General features: G+C 36.6%; 1 protein-coding gene across 1 annotated transcript in view; it reads right to left on the reverse strand.

The window, feature by feature from the left end:
* Positions 1–12,326, reverse strand: part of LOC6048763 (M-phase inducer phosphatase) — a 221,842-nt gene that overhangs the window by 13,701 nt on the left and 195,815 nt on the right. Inside the window, exon 4 of the mRNA XM_038262754.1 lies at positions 4,082–4,737. Coding sequence (XP_038118682.1) covers positions 4,082–4,450 — 369 coding nt within the window. The 5' untranslated portion in view covers positions 4,451–4,737. The remainder of the gene's footprint in view (positions 1–4,081; positions 4,738–12,326) is intronic.

The following is a 12,326-nucleotide window of genomic DNA, read 5'->3' on the forward strand; positions in this document are numbered from 1 at the left end:
GACGTAGATCAAATTTTAACCCAAAAGTGACAGCTCTTTGTTGACATTCTTTCGTCGACTGACTGTTTTCTTGAGTGGGGCGTCACTGGAAGCGTTTTTTGAGTGAATTTAGAGCTTTGTTTTGCTTTCTGACAAACGATGAAGCTCATTAGTTCGGTGCGCTCACTAATGAAGCCAGCCGGACTAGGAATTTCCCCCCCTTGCAAACGAAATGCCAAAAGGCCGCACTGCGTGTGGGACGACATTGGGGTCACACTTTCGATTTTGAGTGACTTTTGTCCCCTTCCCCGATCATTAGGCGAGCCCGTTAATGTCAAAGTGACAGCAGCCCGCGCAGTGATGCCAGAGCTAATCCGCGCGACACGCACAATGTGACAGGTTGATGGGCCGCGTTTGACAGAAGGCAAGGCAACCCAATCAAAACATTAAACAGAAACCTGTCAGTTAATCCAATTGAGTTGCTCGTCGCTACGCGACGATAGGCAAATCATGTCGTGGCATCACTTCTAACGGGGTCGGAACCGGCCTTAAGCCCATCGGCTTAATTGATTCCAGTGTGCGTAACTTGCTCAGCCGCAGCTTCTTGTAAACCGCGTAATCGAATTATTTGCGATTTGCGCAACGTGACGGCTCCAGTTGCGCCCGCCGCTAATCACCATTATCGCCATTATCGTCATTATCGCCGGACGAGAGGCAAATGGGTGAGCTGGGGCTGGGAACACTGGCCGGCTCGGATCTCAATTTGCTCATCGCCGGGGTAGTTTGTGTCCGTCCATTAGTGTCGTCGTCGAGGTTGTCGTTGGCGGTGCAGATTAGATTAGTTCCAACGATGATTGGAATCGGGGTGACATCTTGTTGTGCGATTAAAGAAGACAATTATGACAAATTATCGCACGGGATACCTTTGGGTTGAGGAATCTTGCTGGATTTGACAGGTTTGACAGATTCTTCTTGCAATAACAATAACCATTTAATTTTCTGCCAATAAAAATAAAAAAAATCAGAGATTTTAAAATGTTAAACTGAAAAAAAAACTTGAATATGCCAAAAACAAGAAAACCAACATTAAAAATAATTAAAAAAAGAAACCTGGTTCGAAGAATAATAATTTATGATTTTTGTTAAGTTTTCAATATGTTCAAGTATATTGAAAACTAAACAAAAATCATTAATTCAATAAAATAAAATTTAAAATAAAAAAAAATGCTCCAAAAGGAATTCATAAATTCAGATATTAAATATTTAAAAAAGTAAGCAGATAAAAAACGATAATAAAAAACAATCAATGTATAAACGGCAAAACTTTACATTTAAAAAATCTAAAAATATCAAAAATGTTAGAACTTATAATTTTCTCATTCACATTAAAAATAAATAAAAAGAGCAATCCAAGATCAACAAACTTTAAATTTTAAAATTGCAGAAATTTTAACAATTTGAAATTCATAAATTCAAAGAAATTATAAATAAAAAATTAAAAAATAAAAAAGGAAGAAAATCGTTCAAACTTAAAAACAAAACATTTCATTTAAAAATATAAAAAATCAAAAAATCTACAGCATAACAATTTTAAAAACTTTAAAATAAGGGTAATTTTCCGCCAACTCACACAGCAGTTGCCCCGACCCCTCTTCGATTTGCGTGAAACTTTGTCCTAAGGGGTAACTTTTGTCCCTGATCACGAATCCGAGGTCCGTTTTTTGATATCTCGTGACGGAGGGGCGGTACGACCACTTCCATTTTTGAACATGCGAAAAAAGAGGTGTTTTTCAATAATTTGCAGCCTGAAACGGTGATGAGATAGAAATTTGGTGTCAAAGAGACTTTTATGTAAAATTAGACGCCCGATTTGATGGTGTACTCAGAATTCCGAAAAAACGTATTTTTCATCAAAAAAAAAAAAACACTAAAAAAGTTTTAAAAATTCTCCCATTTTCCGTTACTTGACTGTAAAAATTTTTGGAACATGTCATTTTATGGGAAACTTGATGTACTTTTCGAATCTACATTGACCCAGAAGGGTCATTTTTCATTTAGAATAAAATTTTTCATTTTAAAATTTCGTGTTTTTTTCTAACTTTGCAGGGTTATTTTTTAGAGTGTAATAATGTTCTACAAAGTTGTAGAGCAGACAATAACAAAAAATTTAATATATAGACATAAGGGGTTTGCTAATAAACATCATGAGTTATTGCGATTTTACGAAAAAAAATATATAAAAACTCCGACATTAAAAAACAATAGAATACTTGTCTGCAAAAAATTAAAATAGTTTCGAAAAAAATATAAATTAAAAAAATAAAAATTTAAAAGAAAATTCTTCAGAATTTCAGCAGTTTTATGAATCTCAAGAACTAAAAAAATCATTCAAAAAAAATAAAAAAAAAAATGAAAAATATTCAAAAACTAAAAAAAAATCTGAAATTCTTAAGCTTTCAATTTCAAAAGTTTCAAGTCCATATATGAAAAAAAATGCAACTCGAAATTTAAAGATAAACCAAAATTCAGGAATTAAATATTGAAAAAAAAAAAACAAATCAAAAAATATTTTATAAATTTTTTTAAAATTATGAGTATATTTTTTTTAAATCAGCAATTCTAAACTAAATTTTTTAAAGTTTAGGAAATCAAAAACTAGAATTTAATCTGCAAAAAATGATAAATCTTAAAGATTAAATTAAAAAATCATTCAGATCATTTATTCATATATTCAAAAAAAAAAAACTCTAAAACTTTTAAATTAAAAAATAAAAGAGAACAAAAAATCTGAATCCACCGATTTTAAATTATTTATCAATAAAAAAACTATTCATACTCGGTTATCACAAGTCTTTGGCGATGGGCAAATTGGCGACCTTAAATTTGATTCCAAAACTGCTCAAAAGTTATCTGAATTTCTGTAGTTAAGATATTTTTTGATAATTTCAATAATTCAAGAATTTGACGTATCTCACAAATTTCAAGAATTTCAAGAATTTCAAGAATTTCAAGAATTTCAAGAATTTCAAGAATTTCAAGAATTTTCAAATTTTAAGAATTCCAAGAATTTATTTTTCTTTAAATTTCAAGAATTTTAAGAATTTCAAGAATTTCAAGAATTTTAAGAATTTCAAGAATTTCAAGAATTTTATTTTTTTTTGAGAATTTTAAGATTTTTTAGACTTTAAAGAATTTCAACAATTTCAAGAATTTCAAAAATTTCAAGAATTTTAAGAATTTCAAGAATTTCATGAATTTCAAAAATTTCAAGAATTTCAAGAATTTCAAGAATTTCAAGAATTTCAAGAATTTCAAGAATTTTAAGAATTTCAAAAATTTCAAGAATTTTAAGAATTTCAAGAATTTTAATAGTTACAATTTTTTTTTAAATTTCAAGAATTTCAAGAATTTTAAGAATTTCAAGAATTTCAAGAATTTTAAGAGTTTCAAGAATTTCAAGAATTTTAAGAATTTTAAGAATATCAAGAATTTCAAGAATTTCAAGAATTTCAAGAATTTCAAGAATTTCAAGAATTTCAAGAATTTCAAGAATTTTAAGAATATCAAAAATTTCAAGAATTTTAAAAATTTCAAGAATTTTAAGAATTTTAAAAATTTGAAGAATTTTAAGAATTTTTGTTGAGCGAGCTTCGTACTTAGCTTCAATGTCCTTTTTTATTTCGTTGATTTACTTAAATTTATGAATCTTGCTAAAATTGACAAGTGAAAAGATTATTTTTCGAAAAAGAGAAGTTATGCCGACAAATGACAACAAATTTAGTCTACACTTAAAAAGCAAGATATCTACTCAGCTTTTAACAGGTCAAATAAGAATAAAAGTAAAGTTTATTGGCATGCAAAATTATTATTCATGGACAAGTTCATGGAAAACATTGAATATGTTTGGATTTGATTTCAATTTGCTCTTTTATCGCAAAATTGGTTCGATTTTTTATTGTAAAAAAAACAAACTTTTTGGGAACATTCTTGTTTAACCTTCGATTGATGAATCTTGCCAGATTTGCGCTACTTGAACGGCAAGATTGACAGCGCAACGTTACACGCTCGCGGAAAAAGACACAAAGTCGATTGCGACACTCACCTGATCGAATCCCTGCAGAGGCTGGTTATTGCTGGTGCTGCTCCCACTGGACCCGTTCCCACTGTCCGCCACCGAACCACTTCCGTTGACTCCGCCATCCGGCCCGTTCCTACTGCTGCTGGCGGAGGAGGAGGACGACGTTCCCGAACTTCCACCGCCACCGCCACCCCCTCCCCCAACCCCCGGAGGTCGATCCGCGGCGGCACTCGTTGCAGTTTCCTCACTCTGGCCACCATTGGCGGCGTCCCGGGTTCCCGCACTGCCGACAAAGTCGAAAAAGTCCGTCTTTCCCAGATCTTCGGGCCGAAACGATTCACTGATGTCCATGCCCGATGAAGTCATTATGCCATTCGTGATGAGTTCCAACATAAATATTCGAGTCGAACTGATTTGGTTTGGGTTCTAAAAAGGCGAAATTATTTTTCTTCCACTTTTTAATCGCGGGCCGTTTGGGAAGATTACGAAAATTTAAATGTTTTTAAATTGAGGCGCGACGACGGTGCGATCGAGCGGGCGCAATTAGCGGGGATCAGTCCGGGGTCCGGAGATTGTTGGCAGTTTGCTGGCGTTGAACTGATGATGGCAGTGACGTTGTGATGCATTTTCCGTTTCCCGCGTCTCTTTCCTCTGTGGTGTCACCGGTCAATCAGAACCATCTGAAAGAAGGACGGAGAAAAAAATGCAGATTTGTAAGACTTAATTATGCTAATGAGATGGTTGGGTTTATTTTCGAGCTTATTTGGATTTTTTTTTCGAATGAGAATTTAATATCTCCTTTTCAGACTGACTTGAGTTGAATTCCTGGGAAAAAGTTGAGCAAGAAGAACAGCTGCGTTTGACAGATGCTTACCTTCTGTGATACTAGCATTGATTGCGACCAATGCAATCATCGCTGGTGAGCAACTGTCAAAATTTTTAGCGAGTCGACCTAAACCCAAACTTTTCATCACCTTCAGCGTTGTCATCCCGCTAAAAAGAGGTCCATTAGCCCCGCAGGGGCATCCGCGTCGAAAGTGCCGTGGGAACCCCCTCCCAAAAATCGTCGTCGACCTAATCTGTTTCTCGAAAAAGACCCTCTTCGCTAGACCCAACGAGAAGACGGGCGGAAGTCCAAGTGATGATGATTATTATTTGATTGGTTTGGACATAATGATAAGTAATTTGCAGTTTGTGTCTAATTTCTACAGGGCGGGCGCACCTATTGCGGATTCTCATCCGTTTTTGAGCGCACCACCACAGCTGGTCAACGCAGTAGGCTGGTGGTGCCATAAGTTATGCAAATTTGACCAGCCTCCTGGGCCTCCAATTAGGGTAGTCGGCCTATTGTGGAATGTTTGTTTTGACTATAAATCATTAACGGACGCTCAACCTCTAGGCCTACTAATCTTGAATGAAAGTCCGGGGACGTGGGCGAAGAGAAGCCATTTCCTGTTGGTATTACACGATGTTTAGGACGCCGCGATAAGCGGGGTCCCTCTTACACCGTCCAATAAAACCGCCCATTTCAATTATTCAAATATCAACGAGCGCCCATCAAAATCCCATTCAAACGGTTGTCGTCGAGGGACATAAAACCGGACAGAAGGAGATCGTCGAGCCATCAAATTTCCCTTTTCATATTGGGAATATTGTCCATTAACTGCGGCCTGCGTGAATCTATTAGCACCTGGTCGTCGTAGCAGGCCGCAAGACGACGATCGCAGCAACCCGAGCGTCGTCTAGGCCTGCTACACCGCACCTGTCGTCGCCGTCTCCGCCGTAGTAGTCGTATCTGTTCAATAACAATAAAGTCCACTGATAGATGGTTCGAATTGGCCCGGCCGGACAGGAAGAGCGCTGTTAATGGGCCCCCACTAACAGAGACACCTGGCGGTGGCCACCTCTTCGCGTGCAGCACGACGATGATGTTCTCTTGGCCATCATTTACCCATTAAAAATTAGATACCGACCGCTGCCGCCCACCCTCTAACGTCTGACGTTTCGGTGCGCAGTAGGCCGTGCCGCGAGGTGGTGGTGGTGCCCTTTTTCGGGATGGGTCTTGATTAAATTTACGTTGCATTTTACGTAATTGGCTTTTATTGGCTGCGGCGGTTCGGGAGAGATTGACCGTGTCAGATAGGACGACGCTGTGAGGGCGAGGGAACGATCCTCCTGCGATTGGAGTTTTATGTACGCACACGCCTTGTGCCCTCGGGCGCCTGGTACAGTGGAGGTTCGGAGGTTTGACAGCGACTCCGACTCCAGGTTCTCAAAAACATTTGGTTTCACTTACTCCTATTGTTATGAGTTATTCCAATTGTAGAACCTACACATAAATTTAGTAAACCAAGTTCAGCGTGTAAGCGGATTGATCTGTCAAACCTATACCCAGTCAAATCGATCAGAATTTTGAAACGGAATCTAATTAGAATCGTATATAAATTCCGTTTCAAACGCAAAATCGGTTCGAACACGGAACCGGTTGTTGCGTTTGAAACGGAATTTGTATTCGATTCTAATTAGATTCCGTTTCAGAATTCGGATTGAGTTAACTGGGGACAGAAGCGAGCAAGGGATGCGCGAAGGTAAATTAAAAATTATCAGAATCAGACATTTTAATTTTGTTTTCAAATTCAAATTTTTAAGTTTTCTTTATAATTTCAAAAATGGTACAAACAACCTGCAGAAAAAATATGCCCGGAAAATTACGAAATTTTTACTTTTTGAAGATGAATCAGAATTCTAAAATTAAAGAAATCTGAAACTCTTTTTATTCCAAAATTTCGATTTTTTTAGGATTCCAAGAAGATTCGGAAATTTGATTTTTAGAAGTTAATAATTTAGAGTTTTTTATTTAAGTATTTCTGATTATAAAAACAATCAATAAACAAAAATCTTTATATTTTAATTCTTAAATCACTGAATTCTTGAATTAATATGTCCTCATTTTTCATTTTAAAATTAATTCGTTATTTTGATATGGTTTGGCTTGCTAAACAACGATACAGAAAAAAAGCCGGTGATATTTGCCTGTAAAACGGTCACATTTGCATTTTCTTGAAAATCTTAAAAAAAAAACTAAAAGATCCGAAATTCAAACAATGAAAAAATTCGAAAATAAAAAAAACTAAATTCTCAAGTTAAAAAATTCTATTTTTTTAAATAAAAAAAAGGATTGAAAAATAATACCAATTCGGATTTTAGAGATGTTTTAAAGTTTTTGTTTTTATAATTTTAGTATTTCTGATTAAAGAAACAAAAAATGCACAAAAAATCGTTTTTAATTCTAACATTCTCAAATTCTTTAATTTGCTTTTCTGAGAGTCTAAAAAAATTAATCATAATTTGTAGAATAAAAAAAACTTAAAATTCCCAATTAAAAAAAATCTTAATAGACAAAACACAAATTTTAAAATTAAAGACGTTGTTCAGTAAAGTTTGACATGCTAAACAACGGTACAGAAAATATCTGGCAAAATTTTCCCAAAGAGTGGTGAAATTAATTTTTTTTTCAAGATTGTAAAAAAAAAAAAAAAAAATAACAAAATCATATCATTCTAAAACTCCAAAATCCAAAAATTTTAAACTCTGAAATTAAAATATTCAAAATCAGAAAATTTTAAGTTTTTGAAAAAAATTAGAAGCGTTTTTCTGTGTAGTTTAAACAACCCTACAGAAAACATCCAGCAATATTTTTCCAAAAAATTTTTATTAATTTTTTGCTTTTCTGAGAATCTAACAAAAGTTAATCAAAAAGATAATTTTAAAACAAATTCTAAAACTACAAATTACAAAAATATAAAATTCTTATATTATGAAAATCAAGCTAAAAAAATCTGAGTATTTGAATATTCTGGTAAAATTTTTGCTGTTCTGAAAACCTTGAAAAAAAAAACAAGAAAATCAGGTTTTTGGAAAATAAATCAACATGAAATCCAAAATTTCAAAAATATTACAACAAAGTTACGAGTTGAAATTTAAAAAAAAAAATTAATAAAATACAAAATCTTAAAATGGTGGTGGTTCAAATTTTTTTTTAAAATTTTATAATTCTTAAATCCTTAAATTTACAAATTCATGTGTCCCTTCATTCCAAATTTTTAAAATCTATATTTTTTCAAATTCTGCCATCAAATTTAAAATTAAATATATGATTTTTGCCAATTTTTTGATAAAATAAATTATATTTTTTTAAAAGCTTAAGATTTTTTAATTTTTTTAACTTTTTAAATGCCTTAATTTTTGTTTGTTCAAATATTAAAAATTTTTGATTTGGAATTTTTAAATTTAGTTTTTGTTTTATTTTTAAATTGCTAATTTTAGCAATCGTAGATTTTTTTTTACATTTTTGAATTCTGTTTTTTTTAAATTTTAAAGTGTGTAGTGTTTTAAAATTTATGAAAATCAAGCTAAAAAAATTCTGAGTATTTGAATATTCTGGTGAAATTTTCGCTGTTCTGAGAAACTTGAAAAAAAAAAACAAGAAAATCAGATTTTCGAAAAATAAATAAACATGAAATCCTTAAATTCAAAAATATTAAATCAATGTTACGAGTTACAAAATATTCAAATTTAAATACAATATTTATAAAATACAAAATCTTAAAATGGTGGTGGTTCAAATAAAAAAAAACCATTATTTTTTAATTCTTAAATCCTTAAATTTTCATATTCATGTGTCCCTTGATTCCAAATTTTTAAAAATTTAATTTTTTTTTCGTTTATCTCTAAATCTCTATTTTTTAAAATTATGTTTTTTTTATTTTAAGTATTTGTATTTTCAAATTTTAAAATTTCTCATTTTTAATTTCTTTGATATTTTAGTTGCAAAATTCAACAATTTTTGTTAGACTTTTCCATCTGGTTTACAAAATTTGCGACAAAAGGTAAATCGGTTGTTTTGATTTGAAGATTCTCATTTTGAGATTCAACCTAATGAGACAATTATTAACCGTTTTGTTGAACAGATTTGGTTGGATCCGTGGTAGATTCTCTTGAATTAATTCGTTAGCACCAAACTGTCAAAAATCTGCCAAATAATCTACCACGTTCATCAAACTCAAAACCGTTAACTGTAGAAAAGTATTTAACGCGATCAATTTTTGAGAGTTTGACGCCAACAAAATATTTTAAGAAAATCTACCACGATCTACCGAAATCAGTACAAAAAACGACTCTTCTATTGATTCTATTCCCAGAATCTTTGGTTCAGTCCTCTAAATTTTCAGGCTCCACCGACTTTGACTCTTCTGCTCTGAATTTGACGTTTAGCGAATTGGTCGATTCCTACTCCGAATTCCGCTTCATAAAAACTGCGAAGGTTAACCAAATCGCTGTCAAACTAACACGCTTGCCCTGTCCTCGCCAGGTCAAGGGGTGCTTCGATGGAAGTCCAGCAGCAGCCCCACCATGACTAACGGAGGATACTAAAATTTCACCGCCTACTACGTTCAAGGTGGGACACAACACGTCAACACAAACTTTCAATTACCGGTATATCGAGGGGGAATCTCGTATAGATTTCCTGCGAAGCGATCAGTTTAAGGGTTAATTTAATGCTTTCGTGACCTCACTGCAAAACGGGGACGATTCGTTGGAGGTTACGTTTGATTTAAGGCCTGATTACCCGGCGAAAACGTCCCCCAACGTTAATCCGAAACGGGAAACTTTGTCACTTTGTAATTGGTTCGTCACGATCGGGCTGATCTCCATTGGGGCCCTGAAATATCCGAAAATCTCTCAAAGCCCCGCGTCCCAACAATTGCTTGATTGATAGCTTCATTCCCATTTCAGTCAGGTTTCATTTTCCCAACGGGGGGTTGTCTAGCGCGCTGAATAGAAGCGCTGGAGGAGGTGGACCAACAGAAGAGAAAAAAAGCCCAAAAAACTGTGTCTACCTTCAGCCCCACGCGGAATGCACTCTTGTTGGTTTTCTCCCCCTTGATTGGACCCCTCGTCTGACAGCTCTTGCGGCTGTCGAAGAAAGCTTGCGCGCTCGAAAAATATGGGGCTAATCCATCCATCACAGATTACGCCCCTTCCGTCCTGCGGGATCCGAACCTGTGGAGTTTCGGCTTACAACCGACAACGTTAGATTTTACGATAATGACATTTGGTCACCTTTACAAAACACACACACGTTGAGCTGCACAGCAGCCTGCGGCGATCACGGCGCCCTTGTGCAGCGGCGTTCTAGATCATCGGGCCAAATCGTTGCCATGGTGATTATGATGGAATTGATCGACGGAGCAGCGCCCTGCGGTCAAGTTTGGCTAGAGTGAGCAATAAAATGGCGAGTGCTAAACGCACCCCGAAGCACCCTGACCTACCTGGGGTCACCTTGATCGCCCAGGAGGGTCGTTACGAAGCCGGAAGCGCCGCACGCGCCGCCAACTGTCATGCAAAAACGTAAACAAACAATATCTGCCATTGTATGCCGAAACGAAACCAAACAATTGCGATGCAAATTCTGCGCACCACCTGCAACAAACAATCAGGCGGAGAACCCCCAAGTGAAAGAACATCTCAATCCCCAAGTGGTCCTGGAACGCGCAAAAATCGTAGCAACCTTCGGCTCATGCACGTGGCACTGAAGCGCGCAGCGCAAAAAGTAAGGTTAGGCCACCCTTGAAATCAAGGCAGAGTAGGCGTTTGCGCAGAGTGCACTTTCTGCACTGCATAATTTTCCACGGCGTAGCAGGCCGTTGCTATGCTTATTGATGAGTCACGATTGTATGCAGATTGAGGTTAGGATTGCTGGCGGGCACGGTAGCGCCGGGGTTTTTTTTTGGGGCGCGGGTATGAGGTGGGGCAAGATGTTTATGTTATCGATTGTTTAATAGCTTAACAGTTGCGCGGGGTTGGACACCCAGGTTCAAACAATTTTATTCTAATTTGAGGTGTATTTTATTCCTCACTTTCTTCGACCGGGAAATGCGAAACAAGTGAGTCGTAGTACAACTGCTCAGAATTGAGTAGGAGAGGGAAATGTGACATTTGAGAGAATTTCACTCAAAGTTCATTGAAAATTGAGTAAAACGTACTCAATTTTGAGTACGATTGAACTGTCACTTTTTCAAAGCACAAAATCAAAACAAACGGTTGGTAGCGTGCATAGGCGTCGTGTAAAAGAGTTGTCAAGGCCTACTTTGCATGAGATTAAGTTACGGCACAAACCACCACGTAACGGGTCAACTATTTCACCTCCTGTGTAACAAATAGATCCCGACAATCCCACCTACAACTGCTGCACGCAGATAAATTGACTCCCAAGTGACGATTGATCACGACCAATCCCGGTACTAATTAACTCGTTGGCAACATTGTACTACCGTGCGGCCGTAGAACCAAGCTCAGCAAGGGGTCAAATTAATCACGGTGGAACCCCTGCGGGACTCAACCCCCAGAGGGGGTTGCCCGCAAATATGCGAACTACAAGTACTGGTTCATTAGAACCCTATTCGTGCCCATATTCAAATACATGTGCGACCCCGCGAATGTCGCAACGTCAAAATATGCTAATGAAACTGGGCACGATTTGCGCTCTCCAACTCCTGCCGGACATAAAAGGGATGTGTTCAAGCTTCAAGTAACTCATCATAATTCGAGCCGATCGCGATCGCGATCAAGCGGCGGCGCTCGCTTTGGAAGTCTTGTTGTGAGTAAATACACACAATACGTTCCAGCATCCGCCTCATGATCATCATCTCCATCACGCTCATCAGCAGCCTCATCTTCATCGTCCGTGTTTGCCCAACTAATCGCCACCGCCTCTTCACCGTGGTCCGAGCTGTCAGTTTGTTTTTCTTTTCTCTGACAACAATGAGCACAAATAATGATCATTATTCAATAAACATGTGAATCAGCGTGTCGCGCGTTCGATCCTCGCCAAGAAGAAAAAAGGCACGACACGACAAACAAACGATCAACAAACGAACCGCCGAATTTACGTTTACGGAGGTTCGGGTCTTTTTTGTTGGCGACGCCAACTTTGTTTTGTTTGTTCCCACATCCATATTCGCGAGCGCGAGCGCGCTCGCTCTTTTGACAATAACGAGCCCGACGACAAGTGGCTTCCTTCCTTTTTCGGGAGAGGAGACAAAATAAGGGAGATTTCCGATCGCAGTGTGCCACGCGCCACGAAGTGACGCGGCGCTTCCGAATTTGGTTGACAGCTCTGTATTTTTCATTATTTGTGTTATCTTATTGTAGAGTTATGAGTTACACATAAAGTGAGTAGACCAAGTTTGGCGTGTAAGCGGAGAGA

This window comes from Culex quinquefasciatus, chromosome 3 (assembly GCF_015732765.1).
Source record: "Culex quinquefasciatus strain JHB chromosome 3, VPISU_Cqui_1.0_pri_paternal, whole genome shotgun sequence".
Lineage (NCBI taxonomy): Eukaryota > Metazoa > Arthropoda > Insecta > Diptera > Culicidae > Culex > Culex quinquefasciatus.